The sequence below is a fragment of the Alosa pseudoharengus genome, unplaced genomic scaffold (assembly GCF_046254945.1).
Source record: "Alosa pseudoharengus isolate Yale_2024_CS ecotype anadromous, Long Island Sound unplaced genomic scaffold, YU_APseudo_1.1 YU_APseudo_1.1_scf_3, whole genome shotgun sequence".
In the NCBI taxonomy this organism is placed as follows: Eukaryota; Metazoa; Chordata; class Actinopteri; order Clupeiformes; family Clupeidae; genus Alosa; species Alosa pseudoharengus.
In genome coordinates, this window is record NW_027468718.1 from 8,778,240 (window position 1) to 8,806,154 (window position 27,915).

Consider the following 27,915-nt stretch of genomic DNA (forward strand, 5'->3'; position numbering starts at 1 on the left):
CACACACAGCCTAGCTTTGCCCGCTCCATGTGCCTGTTCAGTCAGGTGATAGCCTGCTGCTCTCTCCTTGGCAGTTGTGTCTGTATGCGTCAGGTTCAGCTGTTGAGTTGTCACGTGCATCAACGGCCTTGAGTCAGAGTTGAATCAGTCACGCTGTGCCCCTTTGCAAAGGACTAAAAGCCCCACTGAAGTCTGAAAAAGGGTGTGAATCAGGGCGATTTGCTGTGCATGTGGTGGTCTATGACTCTGCTTGTGTTTATGGTTTGTAGCTGTATGTCTGGCTCAGTTTGTCTCCATGGTCTTAAGACGTCCTTGGAATGTGTTTGTTTACTTCTACCCAGAGTCGTCTATATGCCTCTGCTTCTGCCCTGGGGTCCGGTTCTAGAACATCCAGTTCTTGCCTTGGAGCTGGGCCACATTACTGTTTCCTCTGGGTGATTTTGTTGAGTGAATTAGCATTAAAGTGATTCAGTAACAATTATATCCAGCAGCAAGACCTCTCTAACAAAAAAGGCTTTCAGCCATTTTCATTGCTGTTGCTATATTGCATTGACTTTATACTGTACCTGTACTCTGCGCAGTGACAATAAAGTGTAATCTGTCTGTCTGTCTGTCTGTCTCTCCGTCTGTCTGTTTGTTTGCCTGAATGCCTGCCTGTTTATCTGTCTGCCTGTCTGTCTGTCTATCTGTCTGTCTGTGTGTGGGTGTATCTGTCTATCTATCTGTGTGTCTGTGTTTCAGGCCTCGTCCAGCTGGAGGCGAACATGCCCTCCTCTGTGCTGGAGCCGCGCATCAAAGCGCCCAAACCCAAAGTGTGCAAGGGCTTCGTCAAGCGTGCCGACCGCCGGGAGATGGAGCTGGCCAGGACTTACAAGGTATGTCGCCCGGTCTGCCTCAGCTGGGTAGGCAGAGGGAGTCTTCCCTATTAGCTAGCAGTGTGGGGAGAAAAGAGGACATTCTGGCCACTGAGACAGACAGACAGACAGAGAGATGTACTGTACAGGCAGACAGTAGGTGGGTGTACATGGACGATTCTATTCCGAGTAGAATCGGAATAACAGCTCAATCAGAATAGAAATTACACATTTTCATATAAACACCTTGATCGGAATAAAACTGCCGATCAGAATTCCAATCGGAATGAAAGAGGTATAGTATAAGTATAAGTATATACTCTTTTGATCCCGTGAGGGAAATTTGGTTAAAGGTGGTGTATTCCGTTCCTATTCCGATTGAACAGCCATATATACAGCCATGCATACGGTCAATCGGATTACCTGCTGTATTCTCTCAAGGAAAAGTAGGCAACAATGGTTTTTCCGATAAAAGATTCTAAAGCACTTGAGAGCACCTGATCGGAATAGAGTGTACTCCTACTACTAATAATTTAATTGGAATGACAAAAAAAAATGTCCATGTAAACGTGGCTACTGTTTCAAAGGTGCTTCCATTTTTTTTTATTTAGAGAAAGTTTAAAAGAAGTCTCTTGCAGGGCAATGCACTTTACGTAAATGATGGATGAAATGTACAAAAGCCACAGCTGAAATGAATGCCCTTGCTGAGCTGGAGTGGCGTGAAAAGGCTAAATCATCTCGAACCCTGCTGTTAAGTCTGTACCTAAGCTAGTGTTTTTCTCTTACCATGAGGAGCCTGTACTTAAGCTAGTGTTTTTCTCTTGAGGAGGCACTTATTAGACTAACCCCTGAAGGAGCACCAGCAGCAGTAGCAGTGGTGGGAGTTGGTGCGGAGGTTGTCTGCAATGGTAGTGAAAGTAGGCCAGAGCTCCTTTGCTTGAGAAAGTGCTGTTACAGCCAAACTACACCGGATGCCCAACTGGAGCAGAGCATATATGCTGCAGCAATTAGCCTCCACTATAATCAATGGATGTGGCGACATCAGGCGTGAGAGATGTCTGAACAAATTTGATCAATTTTCCAATTCCTATTTTTGTGAAACTGTTTGGTCCTCTGTAGTTGGCTTCTTGAACCACAGGAAAGACATGTGGGCTCAATTAAAGAACAAATGTGTGAGTTCTCTCATTGTTAGGCTCAGTGACAGCATTTCATTAAAGAACAAATGTGTGAGTTCTCTCATTGTTTCACATCTACTTTCATTATGACTGAATGCCCTTTTCTTTCTGACTCTCTCACCTTTTCTCTCTCTCCCTCTTCCTCTCTGCCTTACTCTTTCTTTATCTCTGCCCATCACTCTGGTTCTTTGTTTCTCTCCCTCTCTCTCTCTCTCCCTCCCTTCCTCTGTTCTCCCCCCTCCTTACTCACCTCTCTCTCTCTCTCTTTCTCTCTTCCTCAGGCTCTGAAGGAGGAGAAGGAGCGGGTGGAGGAGAAGAAGCCTCTGCGTTTCCTTTATAAGAAGGAGAAGCCAGTGGACCGACCCGCCAGCCCTGTGGTGGAGGCTCCTCCTGAGGTAAACGCCTAGACCAGCCTCCACCAGCCAATCACAGCCAAGCTCTCCTCTCACAGAACACTTCAAAACCTCCGGATTTCACTTATCAGTTTTCCAGCTTTATTGGTTGGTTAAATGAATTACTGTGGTACTGACAATATGCTTTGAATATCTAAACAGACAGTTAAACATGTTCGCAATACTCACACGGACACTGGCAAACCTAAAATCCAGAGGTGCGTTTAAATTCTTAAACATAGGCGAACGTTTTCCATTAGCCTTGAGTTTTCAGCGAACGTTTTCGAACAATCGCAAACAGTCTAAGGAGGTAGTTCTCCGAACATACAGTGGAAATGGACATGAGTTTGACGAAGGCAACAATGCAGTTACCGTTACAATGGAATGTTAACACCAAATCGTTCAAATTTAACTGTTCAAAGAAAACATGTTCACCATGAACGTTCACCACTGCCAAATGTTGTGTTAAACGTTATTTGCACATTATTAAAGTATTATTACAATTCACTTGTATAAAAGTAGGTGCCATAAATGATTAACATCTGCACATCAACTCAAATCCTGTTGGTTGAAAGTCCTTCGTAGTTTGCGTAGCTATAATTGTTCTCAGAGCTGATAATGCTGGTAAGCCAGCACTGCATATGTTTTAGGACGGTCATTTTGCTTTGTGTTATTTTTACATCACACATTGATACGTTATTTGTGATAAGGCTTTCTGTCTTATATTGTTACAGAAATCACAGTAAAGGTATGTGAATTGGTCTATCTATTGGTGTCTGTGCAAAACCATTAATGAGTAAATTTGTATGTGTGTTTGTTTGTTTGTGTATGTTGTGATCCCTGTAGGGAGATGAGGAGAAAGAGCTGGCTGTCATCCTCCTGCAGAAGTTGCTTCGAGGCCGGTCCATTCAGAATCAGGTGTGACCCCCCCCACCTCTTTTCTGTTTAACAGCTAACTGCCACTCCCTAGAACAGGCACAAACGTACTCCTGACCTTTCAGTAGAAAACACATCACTCAGGTGTTAACTCACCTACAGGTCTTTCTCCTGTCACTCTGATGTGTGTGTGTGCACTCTTTTAACTCTGTCAGATAGGGGCAGGATCAGAGAGTGCCTCAGGTCACTGACTATACATTATTGATGACTGAGAGCAATTAATGGCAGGCACAGCTGACTGTGCTGATAACAAACAGCAGGTGCAAATGGAGATAATGGATAATGGAGCAGATTGGAGAAGGATGCTTTGGAGGACTTGAAGTTTAACCTTGCTTTCATTCTGTGCTGTGCTGTGCTGTGCTGTGCTGTGCTGTGTGTGTGTGTGTGTGTGCACACCTATTTCTGTCATTCTGTCACGGCGATTAACAGCGAGTAAACATGTTTAATGTCAGTCTTAGGATATGCGCAGGAGTTGGTGGCTCATTGTCAGTGCTGAAATGTCAGATACAGTCGATTCCTCCCCCCCCCAAGAATTGCAATGTGATTAATCTGTGTGTGTGTGTGTGTGTGTGTGTGTGTTTGTGGCTGTATGCGCGAATGTGTGTGTGCACTTGTATATGTGTTGTGCATGTGTTTGTTTGATTGTCTGTGTGTCTGTGTGTGTGTGTCTGTGTGTGTGTGTGTGTGTCTCTGTGTGTGTGTGTGTGTGTGTGTGTGTATCTGGTTGTGTGTGTGTGTTTGTGTGTGTGTGTGTGTGTGTGTGTGTGTGTGTGTGTATCTGGCTGTATGTGCGTGCGGTGTGTGTGTGTGTGTGTGTGTCCACACCACAGATGTTTGAGGGGAAAGAGAGACGCCTTGAGCTGATCCAGGACCTGCGCACCACACACGCTCTCCAGCGGGAGGAACAGGAGCTGCTCAAGGAGGAGAAACAGCTCATGGCCACCCTGCAGACCCAGAGAGAACTCCACTGCAACAAGGTACCAAGAGTCTCTCACACATACACACACACTTACATAAGTGCGCGCGCGCGCACACACACACACACACACACATTTCAAATACTTTATTTAATTACACTTTACAAGTCAAGTTACATTAGAAATCAAATCTTCTGAATAATCCAGTAGATTAAAGCAGTTCAGCAATCTATCATGAGTTTAGGTTCAAGGGTATAGGAAACATTGTCTCTTCCAAATAAACATGCTTCCTATAACTGCGGCTGTGGAACAGTACTTTTCTGGCTGCTTGGCCTTAGTTTTATATAGTCCCCCAATGCAAAGTCCACGGACCACCAACCTATGTACATGACTGTACACATTGAGCTGCTATTTGTATCCTAAATTCTCAATGGCACAAATCAAAGGCTGGTATTTAAGAGTTTTTGTACAGTATGAGTCCTCCATCAATAGGTCAAAAGCACACGACACTTCAAATATTTTATAGCTACAGCTGTTCATGATGTGGGCTACTGACTCAAGATGTGGGGGGGGGGGGGGGTTAATGCAGCATGCAGAGGGGTGAATGGATGGAGGGAAACCACAGTGCTAGGTTGTACTTTGTGGGGAGAACCTGAAGGCAGGCTTTCAAGTAGGTAATGATCTCCTCTCCGATAGTGGCATTGTAGTAGATGGTGTGTGACACAGAGTTGTCGGCACAGGGCAGTTTTGCCAACTTTCCCTGTAGTTTCAGACTGGACCAGTACTCTATGTTCTGGGCTCTCTGAATCTCCAGAAGAGTCTGCCTTGATGATCTCGGCTGGAGCAGTTTAGTGGTGTTGTTGTGATGCAGTGTCAGCTCTACCCAGAGGAAACTTTTGCTTCTCATTTGTATCCCTTCTGTTGCTAAGGAGGCAAAATGGTGATTCTCTTTTAAGGATCATTTAAGTATTACTTTTGTCACAATTATTTCTCCTAATTTTGCCTTAGGGGAAATAAAACAAGCAAAAGATTAGACACATAGCAATAGGCCTTTATCACGGCAGCCGAAGTAGGAAGTGAACAGCCCTGCTCCTGTGTGAGCACAGGTGTTTCTAATTAAGTGTCAGATTCGGCCACAGTTACTTCAACCAGAGGCCTCGTTTATGTTTTTAGGAACACCTGTGGTTTGCCTGCTAACAGGAAAGTGAACAGCCCTGCTTCAGCTGCCGTGATAAAGGCCTATAAGACAAGTAGGAGTCACATAAGAGATATTAGTTTGAGAAGCAGGAGAAATACAGGAGATCTCTTATATGTTTGAGTGTAGTCTCACTTACAACTTGTTTCTCCTTAGGAGAAATAATAGAGCAAATAAGGAGACATTGCAATGAGAAACTGTTGAGAAGTAGGAGTTACAATTGAGATATCAGTTTGAGGGTAAAAAAATAGGGCACTCCATAGCATTTCAAACTTTTATTTTATAAAACAAAGCAAAACAGTTGTACTTTAAAAATGGACTTTAAGCAATGGGAGCTTGCACAGTTGCACTTTAAAATGGACTTCAAGCAATGGAAGCATGTTAATGCCTTGATATGTTCTTTTTATAATGTGTATTCTTATTTTTATTTTTTTTGTGTGTGTGAGTGTGTATGTGAGTATTATTTTTAAAAGCTGCACAAGCAAATTGCATTGTACGGACCAACTGCACAATGACAATTTAAGTCTATCTATAAATCATACAACATGGAGAAATGAACTAATAAACAATAACATAAACAAACTGAACTTGTGCCAAAGCGTGCCATACTGTGTACAATGGTGGATGAAAGCGTGGGCTGGTCAATCTGCGTCTTTTATCCTGGTGGTGGAACCAACCAAAGGGAGCAGGTAGAGAAGAGCAGAAAATAGAACATTGTTAGTTTGTGAGCCACTCAAAAATACAAAGTAAGACATTTGTTTGACCGTCTGCTTTCATAACTGTGGGAATTTTGATACAGCACAAAGATCAGACACACCTTATTAATCACTTAAACACAGAATGGGGGATGTGATAGCTACCACTCACATTTGCTATACAGTATGTTGCCCAATTGAAAAACAGATTGTATTGATATATTTGTCAAGCTTAAACAAGTTTGTTGAATTCCCTCACCTCATCTATTGAGTAAACTGTATTGTCAGGCTAGGATGAACCCCTATCCAGCTTACCACTAGGCAAAACCTTGTTTTGGTTAGACTAAGCCTATTCAGTGTAAAAAAAAAAATGGGCATCTGAAAATAGTTTAGTTCAGAGTCCTGATGTCAAAAAAGTAATTTGGGCAATTTTTTTTGTCATCTGGGAGCTGGCTCCATAGGCAGAACGCATAACAACTAAATGCAGCGTTGCCTTGTTTAGTTCTGATAGTGGGTTTCAACAGGAACATTTCTCCTGTGATCAGTGAGGTTTAAGTGATGAGTATTGCTGGAACATGTCACACAGTCTCATTGAAGGGCAAATCTGGTGTAAACTGATTCAAAGCCTTGTTGTTCGAGCTCACCAGGCACTGTCCAAAGGACAAGTAAGGGATAATGTATAGAACGCCGGTCATTGTCGGGAGATAGGTCCCGACAGGGCGAACCGGACCCCGACGCGCAGCGGAGGGGTCTTGTTCCGCCCTGAAGGGACCTATCTCCCGACAATGACCGGTGTTCTATACATTATCCTGCTTATTACACGGCTACTTACCAAAACGACACAATAAACTCCCCACGATATGACTCTTTAGCCTACATAGCCTAGGCTATAGCCTATTTGTTACCGTTTCATCATGGCTTTTGCTGAGAAACAAATAGTTCGCAACAACACACGCTGAACTTGAATCAAACATTCTTTAGAACACAGCTGATCAACCGTCTGCTTTCACCTTTGAATGAAGTTCCAATCCTTGCGTAGTGATATGAAAGAATTGACTTAGAAGCACAAAGCCCATTTTCCTTGACAGCGGTCTGTTATACTTAGCAACGGTCTGTTATTCAGAATTAGCAGACCGCCGAACGTTGGGAAGGCCCATTCCAGTGAATGGAGCATTCTGCAGCACTATGAAGAGCCGTGTAATAAAGAACAATAAAATGTGTCATAACCTAGACAAGTTATGGACAAGAAAGTAAAGCTGACTCAATATGGCAAAAAAGCCTTCGGTATCTTCTTTCCATTACAGGGTTTCCCCAGGTTTGACCACCCCAAATAAGACTTTTTTTAAGACCTTTTTAAGACCACTTACATGAAAATTAAGACCTACATCACACCCATTATGCGGTTGTAAAACACCAGATCAAATCCATAATGACAATTAAAACAACACTTCCCCATGATGTGCTGTCCTCTCCTTTCGACTGATTATGTTGATTCATTGCTGGCGGTGCGAAAACCCAAAGTATTGTTTGCGCATATCCTAAGAAATTAGACTAGTGTAGTTGCCACAATATCTAAATTATTGTTTCGATACCGATACCACATCAAGAATTGCGATTTAGATACTTCTTCGATAATTCTTAAAAAATGTATTTGATTTGGGGGCCCAGACCACCTTGACATCATCAGTAATATTGAATATAGTGTTATCATTCACACCAGTGGGCATCCTAGATTCTGCTTGACTCTTTCCACACACACGGAAAATTATGGCTTATTTCATATGTTTCTATTTCATATACCTTCGAATTCATATAAAGTGTACAGTTAATGTATAGTATTTTTTAATCTGCATAATTACTATTAATCTGCTTAATTGCTAAACATATTTAGTCATTTGAATACTTAATATTTATTTTTAAATTATTACACCTAGGCAAATTTTAATGTGGTGTGTAGGCCTAGGTGTAATTGAGTGTTTGTCACTTAAAGAAATACGTGAGTAATTACTGTAGTCTTCAGTCTCACGGTTTTAGGCTAGTGAATAATAGTTGCACATAATGCATAAGGATATGTGGATGCAATTCATTGTTGTCTGTCATTAGATAAAATAAATGTAAATAAAAAACTATCAAGTTCATAGAAGGGATCATGTTCAATAATGATTTTAGCACTAATTACGAATTACATACATGACCTGAGCTAGCAGAATTAGTTAGCAAGGAGCTCTCTCCAGATGTAAAAGTTTGCAAAGGTTGCGCTGCCTATTTCTAATAACATTAAACCCAATAGTAGACCTACGTACATCTCATAGCCTAGGTAGGTTAGCAACACAAAGTTGAGAGGTGCAAGTGAGCAAATCAACTTGATATTAGCCTATTATTATGTGTTACCACAGAATCACTTAAGCTAAACTAGCAGCCATGTCTCGCTGTTTATGGCACGACAGCTGTGCATATGTGTGTGAGGAGAAAAGACGCACAGCCACAGGCTTGGGGAGGAGGCACTAGAAGCATGCCTTGTGCACACAAACAAGAACACGGTCATTCTTAAAAGTATTGATACTAATAAAATTAGGTATTGTGACAACTGCTAATAGCTATTGCGACACTTTTGTAGTATCGGTGCACCGTGCAACACTAAATTTGACGATCTCTGACGTTAATCAACCCCCTGTTGAATTTTCACATTGTTGTTGTTTTTTCCTAGCCTAGAAATCTAGACGCATCCTAGCGGCGGCAAATTAATTTGCTCAGCCTGTACGTCTAGTTTCAAACCATAGGGATTTCTATTGGCTGACGCCGTGGACGTCATCCAATCACAGCGCTCTATTTTGTTAGAGAGTCTTAAGGCGGGCTTAACAGGATGGCGACAGTCCTGCGACAGTGAACAACAAGGAAGGTGGCTATGGCAAACGAAGAGCGGTTGTTTGAATCGGCGTTGGCGTCAACTTTGGAGGAGTTGGACTTGTGCTTTTCTTTGAAAGTTGAGCAACACAATGCACTTAAGTCATTCCTTTCGAAGAAGGATGTATTTGCCGTTTTGCCGACCGGATACGGATATGGTCGTAGCGCTGGCCTATTGCATGCCTAGGCAGTTTGAAAGACAATTCTCTGCCCGCCCCTTGGATTAAGCGAGGTGAATGGCTCGATTCCAGACTATACATTTCAATGATATAGGATGGCCCGCCAGGCTAGTTTTTTCCCCCATTTCACCTTGCTTGCAGGCTAGTATAATTAAAATTGAAGACCTTCGTTTAAAAAATTAAGACTTTGGCAACAGAATTTAAGACTTTTTCAGACCTTAATTAAGGAACATGACATTTAAGACCGTTTAAAGACTTTTAAGACCCCGCGGCTACCCTGCATTATGTCAGGAATACCAAAAGTACTTCTATACGGCTCTGGGCTATACTTCCCTGTCCATAACTCAGAATTGGCTGTGCCACATTTTCTTTTTCCTATGAACAGCACACAGTGATTTCCAACAAGAGCTATGGATCAATTCATACCGGATTTGTCCTTTAAGTAATTTGTAAACAAGGAGTGCTTTAGGGTCAATCCGGTAAATCAAAGACAATGACTCAATATTACATCCAAATTAGCCCAAAACATTTAGCTCTGATCACTCAAGAGACACTGACAATTGTCAAGAACAAAAAAAAAATACAGAAAATACAGTATACACCAGGGGTATTCAATTAATCTTCAGCGAGGTCGTTACGGAAAATTTCCTCTGGAGGAAAAGGTCTGGAGCATCATAATGTTTAGGCTATGTATATCAGTGGCGGCTGGTGGTTAAAAAAATAACGGAGGAAGTAATGTCTGCTTGATTGGCATTAGTGGCAAATGTGAGGTTGTGATGGTGTTGGTGGCATATGTGAACAATAGAGTATGTAGGCCGCCTACCCAGACACATTTATAGCAGCAGTATGTACTATGTAGCATTTTAACTGGCAATGTTGTGCAATAAATGCTGTTCTGACATTCTCGGGGGGGTCTGGGGGGGGGCGGCACAATAGACTTTGTAATATAATTTAAATATATAAGTCACTTTGGATAATAGTGCTAAATTAATAAATGTAAATGTACATACATGTAAATTTAGGTCTGGGAAGTCAGGGAAGATATGTAGGTCTAGTTATGAAATACTGTTTTCCAGATGTGCAAAATTACGGAAAAGTCTGGAGGTTTTGCTCAGTGTAATACATTGGCAGAAAAGTCTATAATAATAAAAATAGACACTTGTTTTATAAAACCACGTAACTGTTTACCATTAAAAATAGACCTTAAATGTGGTTATTTGTAACATGCTATGGTTTTTAAAGCCAAATCCCTATAATTTAAAGACAGGTTGTAATAGCTAAGTGGGAATTTATGAAAGCATACTTGAAAGGCAAATGTTATTGAAGACGTCATTAAAGGAATGCATCATGGTCTGAAACATTCATTAACAATGTTACCATCCAAAGATACATTTAGAACGGTGAAAACAAGAACATAACAACAAGAACCTTATTTAACAATTGTTTAGTTAAGGCATAACTTGGATGATTATAACAACGCATAACTATCCAAAAATGTTTTATCACCAAGTGAACTGTCCACGTATGTGACAGGCCAGCAGTAGGCTATGGCTGATTGTTTTCTGTGCTAACGTTACCAGTTAGCCACGAGTAGCCTATTTGTCTGACTATGTAGCATTCAGTAGCCTACACTAGCCTTACCATCTTGTTTTGGAATATGAATTTTTGGAGCTGGTCTTCCTGCTTTGATAAACATTCATCATGCATCAGTGTATTCGCAGTGTATTTGAATGTATAAAATATTTGAGATTGTCCTCTGATTCCATTGTACAGTTTATTTCACGAGCAAACAACAAACAAGCTTTCCGTTCAACATAAGATTCGTAGACTGCAGATAACGTTCTTGAACCGTTGCCGCTAAAAACAGCACCCCCTATCGCAATTGAAAATTACTGTACGGAGGAGCTTCCTCCCTTGGCCATTGAAAACGACGTGATTCACGAGCCGCTGGGGTCCGAGGCGTTTATAATGGACTTCAATGAGGGGCTTGAGGAGGAAGCTCCTCCATACAGTAATTTTCAATAGCGATAGGGGGTGCTGTTGGCATTTTGACCTAAGGGAACGATTTTGTTCATTCAAAGTGTTAAAAATAGTAATATTAACAGTAATTTATCAGATTAGTAATTCACTTTATATATGTTTTATTTTTCTTTGAAATTTTAGGGAGGGTGTTCCTCCCTTTCCTCAATGAAGGAGCCTCCTCTGATGTATATGTATGTATGAATAATATATATACAGGGGCGGAGCCAGAGGGGTGGCTCCGGGTGGCACAGGCCACCCTTGAGATTCGATTGGCCACCCCAGGTGCCACCCCAAATCCTAGTCTACGATTGGCCATTAACATGGTGTAAGGCGGGACCTTTCTTGATGCACTTGCAGCAGTGTGAAGTGTCAGACGTCAGAAATGTAAGTGGCAAACACACTTGCCTTTATTGGCCTGCGGCACAATTGAACTGTGGAACGAAAGGTTTCCCCGATCAGGAAATACTCCTTAATACGCAACTTTGTGTAGGCTTAACAGAGGTAGCCTAAAGATCGTGCCTATGACGATGACAGCTTTAAAAAAAAAAAAACATTTATTTCACTTGTCTCGCTGGATTGAAGGCAGAATGTGGGCTGTTGCGCAAATAGATTAATGAGGGTCGGGAGATTCCATTAACAAAAACCTAAAGTTTGCTAACATTTTCTCCATTATTATCATAAAATATGTCTTCATGCAGGGCAGGGCTGGTTCTAACCTAGGCTAGGCTACTATATTTGGGTGGGCTGGTAGAAATTTTGGGTGGGCAACATAGCAAAGCTGTCAAATTGGATCAAAACTAACATAAACACAAAACAAACACAAAACAATCAGTACTACCTAGCTTGAGTTGCTGCAGCCAACAGCCAGGGATAGGCAGTATGTCTGATACATGTATGTAAAATACAAAATAGTATGTTGTCATTTTTATTTTTTTTAGTTGGAAAAAAATGGCATCATATTTTGTATCAAAATACTTTATAGGTTTGTAGTTTAAAAATAGTGCCAAATTATTTTGGTAAAACCAATAACCTACTTTTGGTGATGTGATTATAAAAGTGCAAAACAATGAATGCAGCACTGGTGCTGACTTGTAATTTGCCCAGAGTTGTTGTGATCAGAATATTGAGATTCAGGGAGATACGTTTCTTGAGACCTTTAGTCATCCAATTCAAACACATGGAACCGGTTATGTGGTTGCCCTGCAAGAAGTTGCACCATGTGCAACGTGCACAATGTTTGCACACATCCACAATACACTCCTTCATACCAACCTCAAGTTTCTTGAGAACTTTAAAGCACATGGAACCGGTTATGGTTGCCCTGCAACAAGTTACCCCACGTGAAAATTTAATTAATAATTTGCCCAGACTTGTTGTGATCATAATATTGAGATTCAGGAAGATGAAATTGCTCACATACACAATACACTCCTTCATACCAACCTCAAGTTTCTTGAGAAAATAAACAAATAGACAAAAAAGCAGGTCAAATTATTGTAACAGCTACAAAAATAGATGGCCATAGAGTGGGGGAAATGTCTTGGATGAGTATATTTTGTATATCTTCATTTACAGTAATATAATAAAATTGATTATATTTGAATGTCCCCATGATGGAATTTGTTTTAGAACAGCATAGCCCAGTGACAGACAACTTAGATAATTAACTTTATGTTTGTATTAAATTTTATTCAAATACAAAGACATTTTATGTGAGAGTAAGGTATTTGTGTTTTTTTGTCCTTCAATTTATGAGTATGGTGTTTGTGTCTGGTTTCCCTAATGTATTTGTGCTAATTTCACATCTTGAGCCTGTTTCTGTTTATCTGGATGTTTTGCCTCATGCCACCCTTGAATCAGTGCCTCACTAGTGCCACCCTTGTTGAAAATGTCTAGAATCGCCACTATGTATATATAATATTAGGATGGATGGATGGAGCCTAGTTGTAGATAGATAGATAGATAGATAGATAGATAGATAGATAGATACTTTATTGATCCCCAAGGGGAAATTCAAGAAGATTGTAGGCCTAGGCTTAATGTTTAATGTGAAATAAAATAAGTAGCCTAAAAGGCAACATTTGAAATGAGGAGAAATAAGGCAAGATAAGAGTGATTGGGGAGAAAAACTGAGTATCCTTGGCTATTTTAAAGATCTTAACGTGAACTTAAAATAAAATAATTTGAGCTGAGACAAGGCTGGTTCCTTGAACCCATTAATCAGCCAGTTTAATTTAATTTTTTTTTTTTTTTTTATGTTGACCCGAAATCCTGGAAACCCAGGAACATCACGTTGTTGGGCAGTGAATGCATGTCGGCTTAACTAGATTGTGGTGGATCAATCATATTGCCTTCTTAAATCGTAAAATATTCTGTGGTCTCAGTTCACTGTTGAATGGGCCTAGCCTACCCTATGCTTGCTCAATTTGCTTTGTCTAGTAGAGGTGCTTCAAATTGGCGCTTTTAAAAATCGCCTGTCTCAGAATAGAAGAGGTCCAGGGCAATTCTGCGCAAAACTGTCACATCCATATTTAGCCTAGTTGGCGTTACGGACGTGACAGTTTTGCGTGGCATTGCCTCCGTATCGTTATATAAAGCTCTGTTCTCGCTGTCTAGCTTCTTCCTCTTTGAGCAATCGATGATTTGAAAATAACTTACCTATCGTTAACTTAGATATCCATCTGATTGTTTCTCGTCCCGTCTCCTCTCCTCGCTCGTTTCAGGCTATCAGTCTCTTCCCCATAGTAGGCTACTTTATAGCCTGGCGGGCCATCCTATATCATTGAAATGTATAGTCTGGAATCGAATCATTCACCTGCTTAATCCAAGGGGCGGGCAGAGAATTGTCTTTCAAACTGCCTAGGCATGCAATAGGCCAGCGATACGACCATATCCGTATCCGGTCGGCAAAACGGCAAATACATCCTTCTTCGAAAGGAATGACTTAAGTGCATTGTGTTGCTCTACTTTCAAAGAAAAGCACAAGTCCAACTCCTCCAAAGTTGACGCCAACGCCGATTCAAACAACCGCTCTTCGTTCGCCATAGCCACCTTCCTTGTTGTTCACCGTCGCAGGATGTCGTTATCCTGTTAAGCCCGCCTTAAGACTCTCTAACGAAATAGAGCGCTGTGATTGGAGAACATCCACGGTGTTAAGCCAATAGAACTTCCTATGGTTCGATACTAGACGTACAGGCTGAGCAAATTAATTTGCCGCCGCTAGGGTGCGTCTAGATTTCTAGGCTAGCTACTTTACTCACTGACTCGACTTTATCAGAATTCACAGATTTCACTGGCTGAGTAGCAGCAAGCGAAATGATGGTTCCTGAAGTAAATGCTGTTATCCTAACCAACGAAACATTTAGCGCAGCTTTGAAATCTTACGTGAAAATCTAAATTAGGCTATTATGGTCTGGGTCCGGATAGGATCACGTCACGGTCCGGACTTGGATCGCGGCCCGCCATTTGGTGTAAAAATCTGTAAAATATCTTCATAAAACCTAGTGGAAATTTCGCCTCTATCATTTCTATGACAATGTGATTTTGTAGCTTTCGTAGCTACACAGTTTGATGTTAACTGTATAAAGGTTGAATAATTTTGGTGCAATAGAGGCCTACCCTTTATAAAAAGCCCACCAATAATGCTCACCACAATTGGAAATAATTTAAATTAAGAGAAAATTACCCCAGCTTCATGGATGTTTTGGAACCTCCAGCCCTCGTAACAAAAGCCTTCTTGACCTTTGCAGATTCCACTGTCCATCCGCAGAGCGTTCCACAGTGCATAACATAGGCTGCAAATAAAAAGCAAAATCAATCTATCAGTGTGGTAATAATAGCTCTGAAACTGACAGTTCCAGTCATTGATTTTGATTAGCTGAAACGTGTTCCTTTCTGTTGTAATTCCCAAGTTACACAAAGTTACACAAGGTTACACATCCTTGTGTACACATCCCTACGCAAATAATGGTAAAAAATGAAGTTGTTACAAGCTGTGGCCAATGTTCCACTTACCATTGTGTGACAGTCTACATGAACTATTTATTGGTGTAGGGGTGTCTTTATAAAACCATCAACTGTGCATAAGTTAAGACAACCAGAGGAATACAATAAATCATCTGTTGGAAATTGATCTTAATGTCTCAATTAAAAAATGAGGGAAAAATCCAACCTTTAAACACACCAATATTCTTTGTAAATGAACCAGGTATCGTAAATTAATAAATGTTATTCCTTAAAATACAGGGGGCATAAGTAAGGAACCCCCTATGTTAAAATCCCATAGAGGCAGGCAGATTTTTATTTTTAAAGGCCAGTTATTGAATGGACTCAGGATACTATGCATCCTTATAAAGTTCCCTTGGCCTTTGTAATTAAAAGATAGATAGATAGCCCCACATCACATACCCTTCACCATACCTAGATATATCATGGTTTTATTTCAGTTAGGCTAATAGCTGGTTTGATTTGCATGCTACAGATTATATTAATTGCAAAAGAAATGTTAACTGGTAAGTTATTCATGACTGCAGATGCTGACTTGCCTATTTCTCGATCCCTCGACCGCAGCAACGCTACTTCCTAGTTTACCTGGGTTACAAGAATGCCCTTTCACTCCTGTTACAATATGCTGTAATTTATAGCAGGTTATTCCACTGCTTGGTTGAATTTCCCATTGTCCTACGTAATTTAGAACGACCGTTAACCGTATGTTATCTGCACACCTATGAAGTAGATCCATTTTTTTTGGCCGTATCACACTTGTATATTAATTCGCCGAACCAGGCACGGCGCCAGGATTCCAGTTTTGGATGGGCCAGACCAATTGTGGGTGGGCCTTAAAAAAAACTTTATCAAATCAATGTTTAACCTAATAAAAATGACTGACTAATATACTGTTATATTATTTGTGCTTACATAATAGAGATTTGAATAGCTTGATGCTCTTTAAATAGTTTGTTGCATTGTAAAAAGGACGGACATACCTATCCTCGATCACTGTCCTTGGTTCTGACCAAATAAGAGCGCTTTGGAATCTCCATTACGCACCATACCTGCTGGCTGTGCTTTAGCGCATCTCTCGAATAGACCTAAGGCCTATAGGCTGTAAAAGTGGGAATCTAATATTTATCCCAAACATAGTTTAGTTCTGCTTGTATAACATGAGGTCGAATATTTCATTTGTTTTAGGTTTTCCACAATACAGATCAATCACACTGCCCGACAGTTTCAATCAATACAGGGCAGTTGAAAACATTCGGGGCTTAGCCCATAGAGTCTAAACGGTTTTCATAATTCCCATTTTGCCTGACTTGCTGCTCACTTTTCATAAATTAATCCACTGACTCAAGCCTCATTTGCACCACATTTATTGAATATTATGGACAATAATATTTTGACAATTAGAGGATGTAATGACATTTAGCTATCTTGACATTTTCTGTTTGCTATTAGAAACGACTATATAGCCACCTAGCAGAGTGGCTTTTAAATAGCAATATTATATGGTTTGTTATGCTTAGCTTAGGGAGAAGGGAACATTGAAGACTCACTAATTCGATTTTACAACTAGGCAAAGTAGGCCACCACTCTTTGGCCAGCTCCAGACTGTAGGCTAGAGGCTGATAACAAACCTGAACTTGTAGGCTAGTCTAAATGACGAGAACAGGATAACTCCACCACCACCTTGTTATTGAGGACTTCATGATTTCCTTGTAACGTAGGCCTATACCAAATATCAAATGCAAACAATGACATGCCCAACCTCGCGCGCGCACGTAGCCTACGTTCCAAATTATGTGTTATGGAAGGTAACGTTCATGTTAAATCTGCTGCATGAACAAGAGTGAGTTCACCCGTGTTTGCTTGTATGTTAAATACGTCCATCTCATCTCAAAGTTTCAATGCGCGATCGGAATAATGGTTTCATATTTGTTAGCTGTACAAAATACATTCGGGGCTGAAGCCCTGGCAAAATCAGCTGGCGACTACCCCTCGGGCACAGAACTTGTTCATTGACAACGTCATCTGTCATGTAAAACATGCTCCAAGAGAGCTCATAAAGATCAATCACACCCATTAGGGACCGTTCGTTATTTATAAACGGGGTCACCGGAGGAAAATAGGGGAGGGTCATGTCTTTTTATTCTTTGTTGAGGGGAGGGTCACCTAACTTTTTTTGTCTAGGAGGGGGGGGGTCACCCATCTTTTGTATTAATGAAAACAGCAAAAAATCAAAGTGGCTTGTTTGATTGTTGATTACTGTCGCCATATAACGTTCTCTTTCGTTCCATAGCTCTGTCAATATTGAACAATGAAAATAAGGGAGATTTCCCGGGTTTCTCACGCAAAATACGGAAAATGTCAACATCCGTCCCCATTAACGTTGGAAGGGTTGGAGCAACAAATAGCCTACTTTATTCACGCCTAACAGCCTATATCCATTTGGTCAACTTTATCCAGCCCTAAAAAAGCTAACTTTGGTTTACTTGTAGTTTACCGTGTAGCCTAGCCTAACTTTAAACAGTGTGCATGCTTATAAAGCACTTGTGCTTCATTCATCCACACATCCAGCTCCTAACGTTTTGACAAGCATTTCTACCAATTGACCTTGTCCCTGCCCATCTCTAGCTTTGCTGTCTCCATCCTTTCTGTTTTTGTTGTTTGCAAAAAAATATATAGTATTTATTGGTAACCAGCAACAAGTGCAATTTGTTAATCGCTGTCATTCTCTCTCCTGCCAACAAAAATGTGTTACGTTCCAAGTAGCAGTGCGTAAATTCTGCTTCATAAAGCAGAATACAGAATACAAATACATTGGTCATATAAATAGCCAGTTTATGGACTACAGTGTAGGCTAGAGTTGGTAAGTTATGGTAGGCCAACTTGGAGTGAATATACAGGGGGATTTCTTTGGCTCTTAGCCTGGCAGGTGCGCACGTAGACATAGCCTACGGCCGAACACTGCAAGCGCCAATGAATCGTGCTCTCACAACAACCACGTCGTTAACTTAAATAGGCCTACTGTAGGTTAACATCACTCTGAGTTCGCATTCAAGCAAGCAAAACGATGATTTGAATACATCTGTTTCTCTGGAAGGGCAAGGGGTAACAACAGGACAACACAGAGACAGGCCAGAATGCAGGACTAATGTTATGAGAGTATTACAGTAATATGGGATATTCTACGGGAAAATATTAAAACGGCAAGACAGCGGGGAAAAGTTAAAATGATAGGCCTAAACCCGGAAAAAGTTGGCATGTATTTTCGGTCCCTGTGATTATTTGCGAAATTGTGCAAACGGTCTTTTCAAGTCATTTGAGAAGAAAGGAGTGTAGCAAGCTCCCAAATTGACGCTCGTCTGAGAAATTGAGTTTTGGATAATGTTCAGCTTCGGCAGCTTTACAACGACTGAGGAAGCCTAGAGACGAGTCCATAGCAACAAGTTCATGTGTTGAATTTGTTATTACCCAGTGTGTTTTGTTGAATGGTCTCAATGTTTTATTGTTTTATTTCATGTGAATACTTACTAGAGGAGTAAATTATTTCAAGTAGGCTAATGCAGTTGCAAGAAGTGTGCATTTAGTTTCCATGCTTATTGTGTTTCCACAACAATGTTAGTGAGTAAATCTACAGAAATGGCCACCATCTTGGTGAAGTGTGATGTGTAAGATCAGAAAGCAGAGGGTGAGTTTAGAACGATTGCTTAAGTCGATGTGTTTTCATAGTGCTCCATATAGCGCTAGGTAGGCCTATTGACGATTGGCCGGGGAGGGTCATGTCTTTTTTGAAAGGACTGCTTGAGGGTCGTTGAAAATTTTCTTGCAGGCAGGGGAGGGTCATGCAACTTTTGATTGAAGCACTCAAAATCCCTCCGGTGACCCCGTTTATAAATAACGAAAGGTCCCTTAGGCCTTTTAATGCAAATCGGATCAACGATCACAATATCAACAACGTTTGCTGCATTGGGAAAAAAAGCATTTCAGAAGCCATTATTAAGCCATAGAGATGTGCTAGGTGTTAGGATCTCAGCTCTCCTTCATCTCCTGGTTGCAGCGATACAACGAGACCGTTTGTGCACGTTTAAGGTACCTAAACAACGACTGTTGCAGCACTGTCCTTTACTGGAAATTATTTTCACACTTTCAGATCACTTGGAGCTAGCCTAGCACACCGACAAGCTAGATCCGACCCAGAACCTCACGTATCTGGCACTGCTGAACTTGCACAGAAACATCATCAGCTTTTTAAAATAGTTTTGAAAACTAAACATTTAGACTATTTTAGCACAGATTATGAGATTATTTGCCGCTTTTTAATAATTCTTGACAAAATTGAAATATATTAAAAGTTATTATTATTAAAGTTAATACAAAAGTTTTGGGTGGGCCTGTTGAAAAGTGGGTGGGCCTAGGCCCGTCCAGGCCCACCCATAGCACCGTGCCTGCGCCAAACTCGTTGTGAAGTTTAAATGAACTGTCATGTTGCATCAATGCAGACGTTCAGAACATTGCAACATTGTAGCATATGATGGAGGTGGCTTTTAGATGGATGACAGCAGGCTAAGTAAAAGCGATGTTTCAAAGCTAAAGTTCATCAGAATCTTGGGATACGCCCGCTTGACAACAGGAGAGATAGAACTAACGACTGGCCTTTGGCCGTAGCATCCATTTAGAATAGAGCCCGACCGATTTATTGGCGGGCCGATATTAGGCATTTTCCAAACTATCGGTATCGGCATTTATAATGGCCGATAAATGAATATTTTAAAAATAAAATAAAAACGGACGAAACACCCTTCCTTCAACCATGTCATGAGTGTTGGCGTTGTATAGTTTGTCCACCAGAGGGCACTCTACACTGTCCCTGCTGGCAACACTCGTGTATAACGCGCCACACATCCTGCAACCTGCTGATCCAGCCAGAGTCGGGCAGAGAGAACCAGTTATCCGCGAGTGAGATCATCAGTGAAGTGTGTTCATGGTGATTTGGTCACGAGACATACATTGCTTGAAATATCAATTAAAAGAACATCCCCATCAGTTCTCTTAACTCAAATAAGCATGACAAAATTCGTGAAATCAATGTCCAGTTTTGCTGCTGTTAAATAAGCCGAGAGTGAAACGGTATTCGCTAGTAATTACGTTACGTTGTTACAGTGTAGTTGACTGTCTGTCCTTTTAACTTTTGACAATGTGACTGAAGATGTATTTCTTTAATAGCGTGACAGTTATAGCAGTGAGACGTATCATCTCTCCCCGGCCTGTTATTTTGAAAGCGTATGTTTTACAATTTGCAGTATGACGTTATCCATTGCTAAATTAGGCTCATCATAGACTAGCTAACCACAAAGCTAGCTAATGCCATGAATATCAGTGGAAGACCGCTAACGTTAACATTAATGAGCTTGGAAACCACAACAAACTTTTTCTGCCTAAATAAAGTAATGATTTATAACAAGTATATCTGTAATTACAATCCCTGCATTGTAAAATGTAAGTAATACGTGCGAGGAGTGAACATTTAGACATAGAGAAAAAGTATCAAGCTTGTGCAAAACGTAGCTTGTGCATTAAAGTTAGCTTTTCTTTTACACGTGTGTGAAATCCAATGACGCCAAGTGTGCGTTTCAGACTGTCGTTCAGCCGCAGCATTAACGCGTTACATAATGGATTTAGATCACTAAATAGTAGGTTTTAGAAGGCAGGCAGCAACTGATGATTGAAAATGGTTTGATGTAGCTTGATGGAAATAATTTTAAAAGTGCAGGTAAAGGGATAAGCAAGCTGACATTAAGTTTATAAGGTAGCTTATAAGGCAATAGGGACTAATTATTACACACGCACACTCAAACATTTAAGAGTGACCTTTATCTTGTTTAATGGTAATACAAATGATGATGATAGTAATAATGTCATCATTCTTTTTTGTAATTATTAAGTCTTAGTTCAAAGTTATATTTATGAAGCTTGCTAAGTCTTTTAATACTGGTAACTTTGATTTGGTTGTTGTTGTTATTATGTTTTTGTTCAAAAGACTAAGTTTCATATCTTAAGTTTTTTATTTTTATACATTTTATTTATCAGAACTTTAATATATTTTGATGTTCCTCTGTTCCACTGTGACAATATTATTTAAAAATAAACAAGTTTGTTTTTGAAATGCATTATCATATTATTTTAGTCAATACTCATAAATAACTACAAATAACTAATGTTAGGGAAATCTGTTAATGTTTTGTTGCGCGTTTCTGAAAAAAAAAATATACATCGGCCGATATATCGGAATATCGGATTTTTAAATCAACACATATTTGTATTGGTATCGGCAGAGCGCCTTGCCACTCCGTATTAAGTCCCATTGTACCGAATTTTGGATGCAGTTCCACCAGAGTTCCACTGGGGGCGATCGCCATGAGTGCAGAATGAATGGGAGTCAATGGAGCTAGACAGCTAAATTTGACTCTTTCACCTGATTGTCGTTGACTAATCTCAGATTTGATTGTAGTTTGTATAACTTCAACATGGGTTATAGGTCAAAAGTTGAATGAACGAGTACTTATGTCCTTTTGATTTCTTACAGGTTGGGTCGTTGTTGCACATAACACGCTAGCATTGTGCTAATGAATGACATCATTGACACATTTGAAAGGCTTTTTAGAACAATTAAGTGACTTTAAAAAATATAATACTCAACCAAGTGTATTTTCTTTGCCTCCCCTTTCGAATGCAATACTCAAATTACTTGAAAAAAAATTATATCCCAAGAAAAGTGGATTTTGAGGGGTACAGCTCCATAGACCTCCATGCATTCTGCACTCGTGGACGAGCGCCCTCATGTGGAACCACAGAAGGAACTGCAACCAGTTCAGAAACCGGAAGTTTTCCGAGAGTGGCAGTTCTCCCCTTATTAGACATTCTCTGGTATCGGCCTTCAAAATCCTTTATCGGAAGTTATAGTCTAGGTCAATTTTGAAAACAAATTAACCCTGAAGGCAAATCATGTTAATTTTTGGCATACAACACTTTTAGGGGTTTTGAAGGGTGCTGAATTCAAATCTTCTGTATGCCAGGCTCAAAAATGTCCCATAATGCCTCAAAACGGAGAAATCCAATATGGCCGCCACCGCCAGGTCAAAATCTAATTAATCACTTATCTTTAGGACTGTACAAGGTAAAAACCTGAATGTAATGTGCTTTTATAGGTTTTCACATATAGGGAATTCAATGCCATGCTCAGATTTAAGATCAAGACTAGAGAAAATGCTTGAAATGAATGTACATGGTTAAAATTGTTGTCTCGGATAACGAATAATTCATGAAAAAAGAGGACCATGAAACAGGTTGATAGCTTTCTGAAGAATTTACTTGAAACATGTTTTTTATTTTTATATTTTAACTATCTATTTATATTATTTATCTGTATTTTAACTATTTATTTAGTATTTGAAGAAAATGCTTGAAACTCTTAAGCTATTACTACTAGATTTGCCTACTATTGAAATATTGTACCTGAAGCTTATTGTTTTGATGTCAGTGTGCTATGATGACATGTTTGCCCATCCCACCCCTACCCGTACCCCTACACACACACAAATACCCATATGTAACCCTGAATGAGGCCACACCCTCTACCTATACACTGAGGAGGCACTTTTTAGCAATTATGTTGCTCCTCTCACATGATGCTCAACAGTAACAGGTAAACTATAACATAATATCACAACAATTTGTTTAGGACCAAGTAATACATCTATAATAGCATGTGAATATTGTTATGTGAGGATTATGTATAGGCTAACTGAATAATTAATATATCGTAAGAAACTAAAAAAACGTTAGCTAGTTAGCCTTTGTGAATAGGAAGAAGCTAACTAGAGCCTCGACTCTCCGGGATGTGGGCCCCCTCTTGACAAGATGTTGGCCGCAGCATACAAGGCCCCCGGCACATGAACTGCTCTGAGAGAGCTGAACAGGGGATGAGCCCAGAGCCACAGGTCTGTCGACAGGCTGCAAAGACCTGGAGACCCCAAGCCCCCCTGTCTGTTGATGTAGGCCGCAGTCACCGTGCTGTCGGTCCTCACCATCACATCTTAGCCACGGTAGATAGTGTCGGAGGGCGAGGAGAGCAGCCCTCAGCTCCAGGACATTGATGTGCTGGGATAGCCAAGGGTCCGTCCAGAGACCATTGATGCCCTGACCATCGAGAACGGCGCCCCAGCCTACTGGGGATGCGTCTGTAAATACGACCCAGTCACAAATCTCTGGTTCCATGGCACTCTCCTTCTCGGTGTTGGCGGGATCTCTCCACCAGTATAGGGCCCTGTGAAGCCTGCGGGACACAGTCACCTTGGCCTGGGAGGGCCCTTGGGGGCACAGACCAAGGCTCAACAGGCACCTCTGGACTGGGCGCATGTGAAGGGCCATAAGGCCCAAGAGGCGAAGGAAGAGTTTCCACTCCACCTGGGCGTGCAACATGAAGCAACTGAGACATTGAGACGGTTGCCCTCCTGGAGTCCAGGACCATGCCCAGGAAGGTGGTGACCTGGGAAGGCTGGAGCCTGCTTTACTTGGGATTGGGGCGCAAGCCAAAGTCCTGAATGTGCTTCAACAGCAAGGCCACGTGTAGGCGGCATTGCACTTCTGAGGTTGCACAGATGAGCCAGTCGTCTAGATAGTTTAATATCCTCAGCCCCCTCTGCTTCCATGCACCTGGTAAAGGTTCGGGGGGCCAGAGAGATTCCAAATGGGGGGACTTGGAACTCGAAGACCTGACCCTCGAACGCAAACCTCAGGAACTGCCAATGCCCTGGCCATGGGTATCTGAAAATAAGCATCCTGTAGGTCGATGGCAGCAAACCAGTCCCCTGCATTGATGGCCTGCCGCACCCTCGGAACTGTGATGAACCTGCACCTCAGAGACCGGTGTACGTTGAGAGCCCTGAGGTCTAAAATAGGACGAAGGTCCTCTGTGTGCTTGGGTACAGGAAAATAACGGGAGAAGAACCCCGCTTGGGGGTCTGAACTCCTCACTTCCCTTATCGCCCTTTTGTCCAGGAGGGTGGACAGCTCTGCACATAAGGTCTGAGCGTGGGTCATGGTGGAGAGCACCCATGGATCTGCTCCAGCCAAGCCTTAATGCATCGAGCTGAGAGGTGAGGCTGGCTGGCCCAGAGATTGTCAGGAATGACGAGAGCACCTGGAGAGGCCACGGCTAGTAGCACGCTGGCCCCCTGGCCAGCTTGTGGGCGGCCACCCCGCCCCTGGGATGCCTGAAGCCGCTGCCTGAGATCAGTCGGCCCCCAAGATGGATGCCGCAAGGTAGGTGTTGGCTGAGGCGTGAATGCTCTAGGGCGCCTAGCGCCCCTGGTACGCCTGCCAAGAGACCCTCTCACCTCTTCTGCACAGGGCCAGCTGTCACGCGCCTGCTGTGGGCCGAACATGGACCCAGGCTCCACCGGCACTCTCAAAAGACGTTCTCTGTCTGCCTGCTGGAGCTGAGATTAAGACAGCCAGAGATGGCGTCTAGCTACTTAGAACTGAGGCAAGGAGCGGCCCGATGACACTGCCTGCTCCTTAGACACTGCAGTGAGGTACACAGAGGCTGACTGGAGCTCTATCAAAAGAGTGGGATCACCGGCACTGCTTTGCAAGAGACCAGAGAGGTGTCGAACATACAGGGACAGAATGGCCGCTCTGTTAGCCAGGCGGCCTTGCATCACTATGGGCCTATGCAGCTTACCCAGCAGAGCCTCCATAGTCCTGCCATTGGCACTGAGGCAGGAGGGACCACCAAAGAGGGAGTTGGGGGAGTTGAAGAGGGGCTCCAAAGCTTGATCCACTGGGGGGAGCGAGCCACAACCTATCAGCCCTTCACCGTGCATGTTGGAAAGCACCTTAGCCTGGCCAGACCACCTATGAAAAGTAGTTGGGGAGGAAAACTGGTGACAGACCAACTCACTAAAGTCTGGTAGGAGGGGAATAAGCGCCGCCACTGGGCGCTCAGTCATGTCTGTGTGGAACCTAGATGCAGAGGCAAGGGGCTTTTCTGGAAGGGGAATATCAAGAGCCCTGGATGCCCTGCCAAGGACCTCCTCAAACAGACGGGCCAGCTCGCCTCCCACGGGGCTGGCTACACAGGGCAGTGCACAAGGTAGCTCCTCTCCCTCAGACGCAAGAACCGTCTCAACGTCCACAATGGCCTCCTCATCTTCCTCCTCCAGCTCATGCGGACTGGTAGAAGGAGCAGGTTGGGGAACTGCAGGCCTTGTGCTAAGAGAAAAAAGTGAGGCTTGTAAGGCTGCTGAGGACTCCCCAAGCGCCCTGGCTACTCTTGCCATCTTCCTTGACGGAACCTCGGAAACAGGAGAACCCGCACGTTTACCAGAGAAAAAACAACAACGGGCTTCCCTTGTGTGCGTAGGCATAATTAAACAATTCATGCACGACTGGGGGGGGCGCCAAGAAAGCATGTTGGTGGCCCAAACACAACACACACTTATCAGGCCATCCAAATGTGCATGATCAGTTAGTGCCACAGCTACTATCTTTCACCAATTCCAAAAGCTTGTAAGGAGATCACCTCCTGTGGTTGCGTCAAGGGATGTCTAAGCCAGCGCTACAGTTGCAGGAAAAGTTGCATGTTATGCATGGAGTCATGCAGCTGCAGCAGCACCTGTCAGAACACTGCTGGAGAGGAGGAGGATGAGGATGATTAGGATAGCCTAAGTGTGTAGCCTACCTCTTCATACCAAGAAGTTTAAAGAATTGATTAGAACAGAATGGATTAATTACTAAATAAATAGGTAAATATGCATTATTAAATAAATAGTTAAAATACAGATAAATAGATAAATACAGATAAATAATATAAATATATAATTGAAATATGGTAATCAACCTTGCTTCTAAACATGTTTCAAGTAAATTCTTCAGAAAGCCATCAACCTGTTTCATGGTCCTCTTTTTTCATGAATTATTCATTATCCGAGACAACAATTTTAACCATGTACATTAATTTCAAGCATTTTCTCTAGTCTTGATCTTAAATCTGAGCATGACATTGAATTCCCTATATGTGAAAACCTATAAAAGCACATTACATTCAGGTTTTTACCCTGTACAGTCTAAAAGATAAGTGATCAATTAGATTTTGACCTGGCGGCGGCGGCCATATTGGATTTCTCCATTTTGAGGCATTATGGGACATTTTTGAGCCTGGCATACAGAAGATTTGAATTCAGCACCCTTCAAAACCCCTAAAAATGTTGTATGCCAAAAATTAACATGATTTGCCTTCGGGACTTTAAATAAGCACATTTTCCAAAATCCTGCCTAGTCTATTAATGCACTACGAGGTTTAAACGGCCCTCCGCTTCGCGTCGGGGCCGTTTTACAACCTCGACCGTGCATTAACTTCTGTAAACAGACCACCGTGTTGTCCATTATCCCTTACTTAAACAAAAGAGAACATATTGTGGGGAAAAATATACTTACCATTTTGGTACGCTGTTTGTTCAGCAATTTGATCTGATGGTCTAGCGTAGTCTTCCAATTTTTTAAGAAGCTGCCGGCCTCTTTTCAGTGGAATTGAGCTGGAACCAGTTTAAACCAGTGGCAATAACGTTAGCTTCGTCATCTTGACTGACATCCCAAAGACATTTTAAAATTCCGTGCATTTTGGCTACAGCATGGCTTAACACCATTCAAAACATACAGACTAAAGCTGTATAAGGCAAAGTAAGCTAGCAACGTTAAATTTTCTAATGCAGGGGTGGGCAAACTTTTTGGCTCAAGGGCCACATTGGGTTTTGAAAATTGGCCGGCGGGCCGCACAACAACAACACGCAAGGCAGCTGGAACCTGCGGCTCTCTCTCCCTCTCGTGAGTGCAGACGCGTTCCCAATTAAAATCACGTTAGATCTGCTGCAAAGGAGATAACTAACAGTTGACTTAGTTTAACATGATGTTATCTTTATTTAACATGATGTTTTGACATTTACATTATAAACGTTCTCTAAGGAGAGTGAAAAGCCGTTTGCAGTAAAGCTACCAACCTCGTCTCTATCGCAGGAAAAAAATAGCGAGCAGCCTGATAACCAAATGAAATGCTTGGCGGGCCGGATGAAAGTGCTTGGCGGGCCGGATCCGGCCCGCGGGCCGCAGTTTGCCCACCCCTGGTCTAAAGTTAGCTTTATATACAAGCGGCACAGCCAGTCTTACAAGTAGCTAACATTAACTAGCTAGCTAACTTTATGTGCTGCTTCGTCAGGTTGTTCAATGATATATTGAGTCTAAAAATATGCAAGAACGTTAGCAAATTACCAAAATGTTAATGTACCTTCTCTGAGTTTTCGTTGTGGCAAGTTCTGCACAATCCTTAATACCCACACACCGTTTCACTTGGTTTCACTGGGCGCCAAATCTAGACTGCATTTTCTGGTAGGAGTCTTCTGCACGCGAGTTTGTCACGTCCGACCATCATAGACCTCTGGAGTCTAACTTGATTTCTCTAACTTGCTAACAAGTCGCAAGTTAGCTCTGGGGTAGCAAAAATCAAATTGTGCCGCCTTCACGTACCATTGATTATAATATCTACTCGAAGGTTGAAGACAAAAGTGCGTTCAGGAAAACGTCTGCGTCTCCGA

At 41.9% G+C, this 27,915-nt stretch overlaps 1 protein-coding gene and 1 long non-coding RNA gene across 2 annotated transcripts in view; one reads left to right on the top strand and one right to left on the bottom strand.

The window, feature by feature from the left end:
* The window catches only part of cfap91 (cilia and flagella associated protein 91), a 64,704-nt gene that overhangs the window by 12,741 nt on the left and 24,048 nt on the right, over nucleotides 1-27,915 (top strand). The window contains exons 10-13 of the mRNA XM_076263093.1: nucleotides 742-875; nucleotides 2,311-2,424; nucleotides 3,268-3,339; nucleotides 4,188-4,334. Coding sequence (XP_076119208.1) covers nucleotides 742-875; nucleotides 2,311-2,424; nucleotides 3,268-3,339; nucleotides 4,188-4,334 — 467 coding nt within the window. The remainder of the gene's footprint in view (nucleotides 1-741; nucleotides 876-2,310; nucleotides 2,425-3,267; nucleotides 3,340-4,187; nucleotides 4,335-27,915) is intronic.
* LOC143100143 (uncharacterized) lies at nucleotides 5,730-27,915 on the bottom strand. Its single transcript, XR_012981849.1, has 4 exons — nucleotides 27,609-27,915; nucleotides 26,765-26,862; nucleotides 14,955-15,063; nucleotides 5,730-6,129 (listed from the first exon to the last, which is right to left on the bottom strand). It is a non-coding gene; the product is annotated as an uncharacterized LOC143100143 (long non-coding RNA).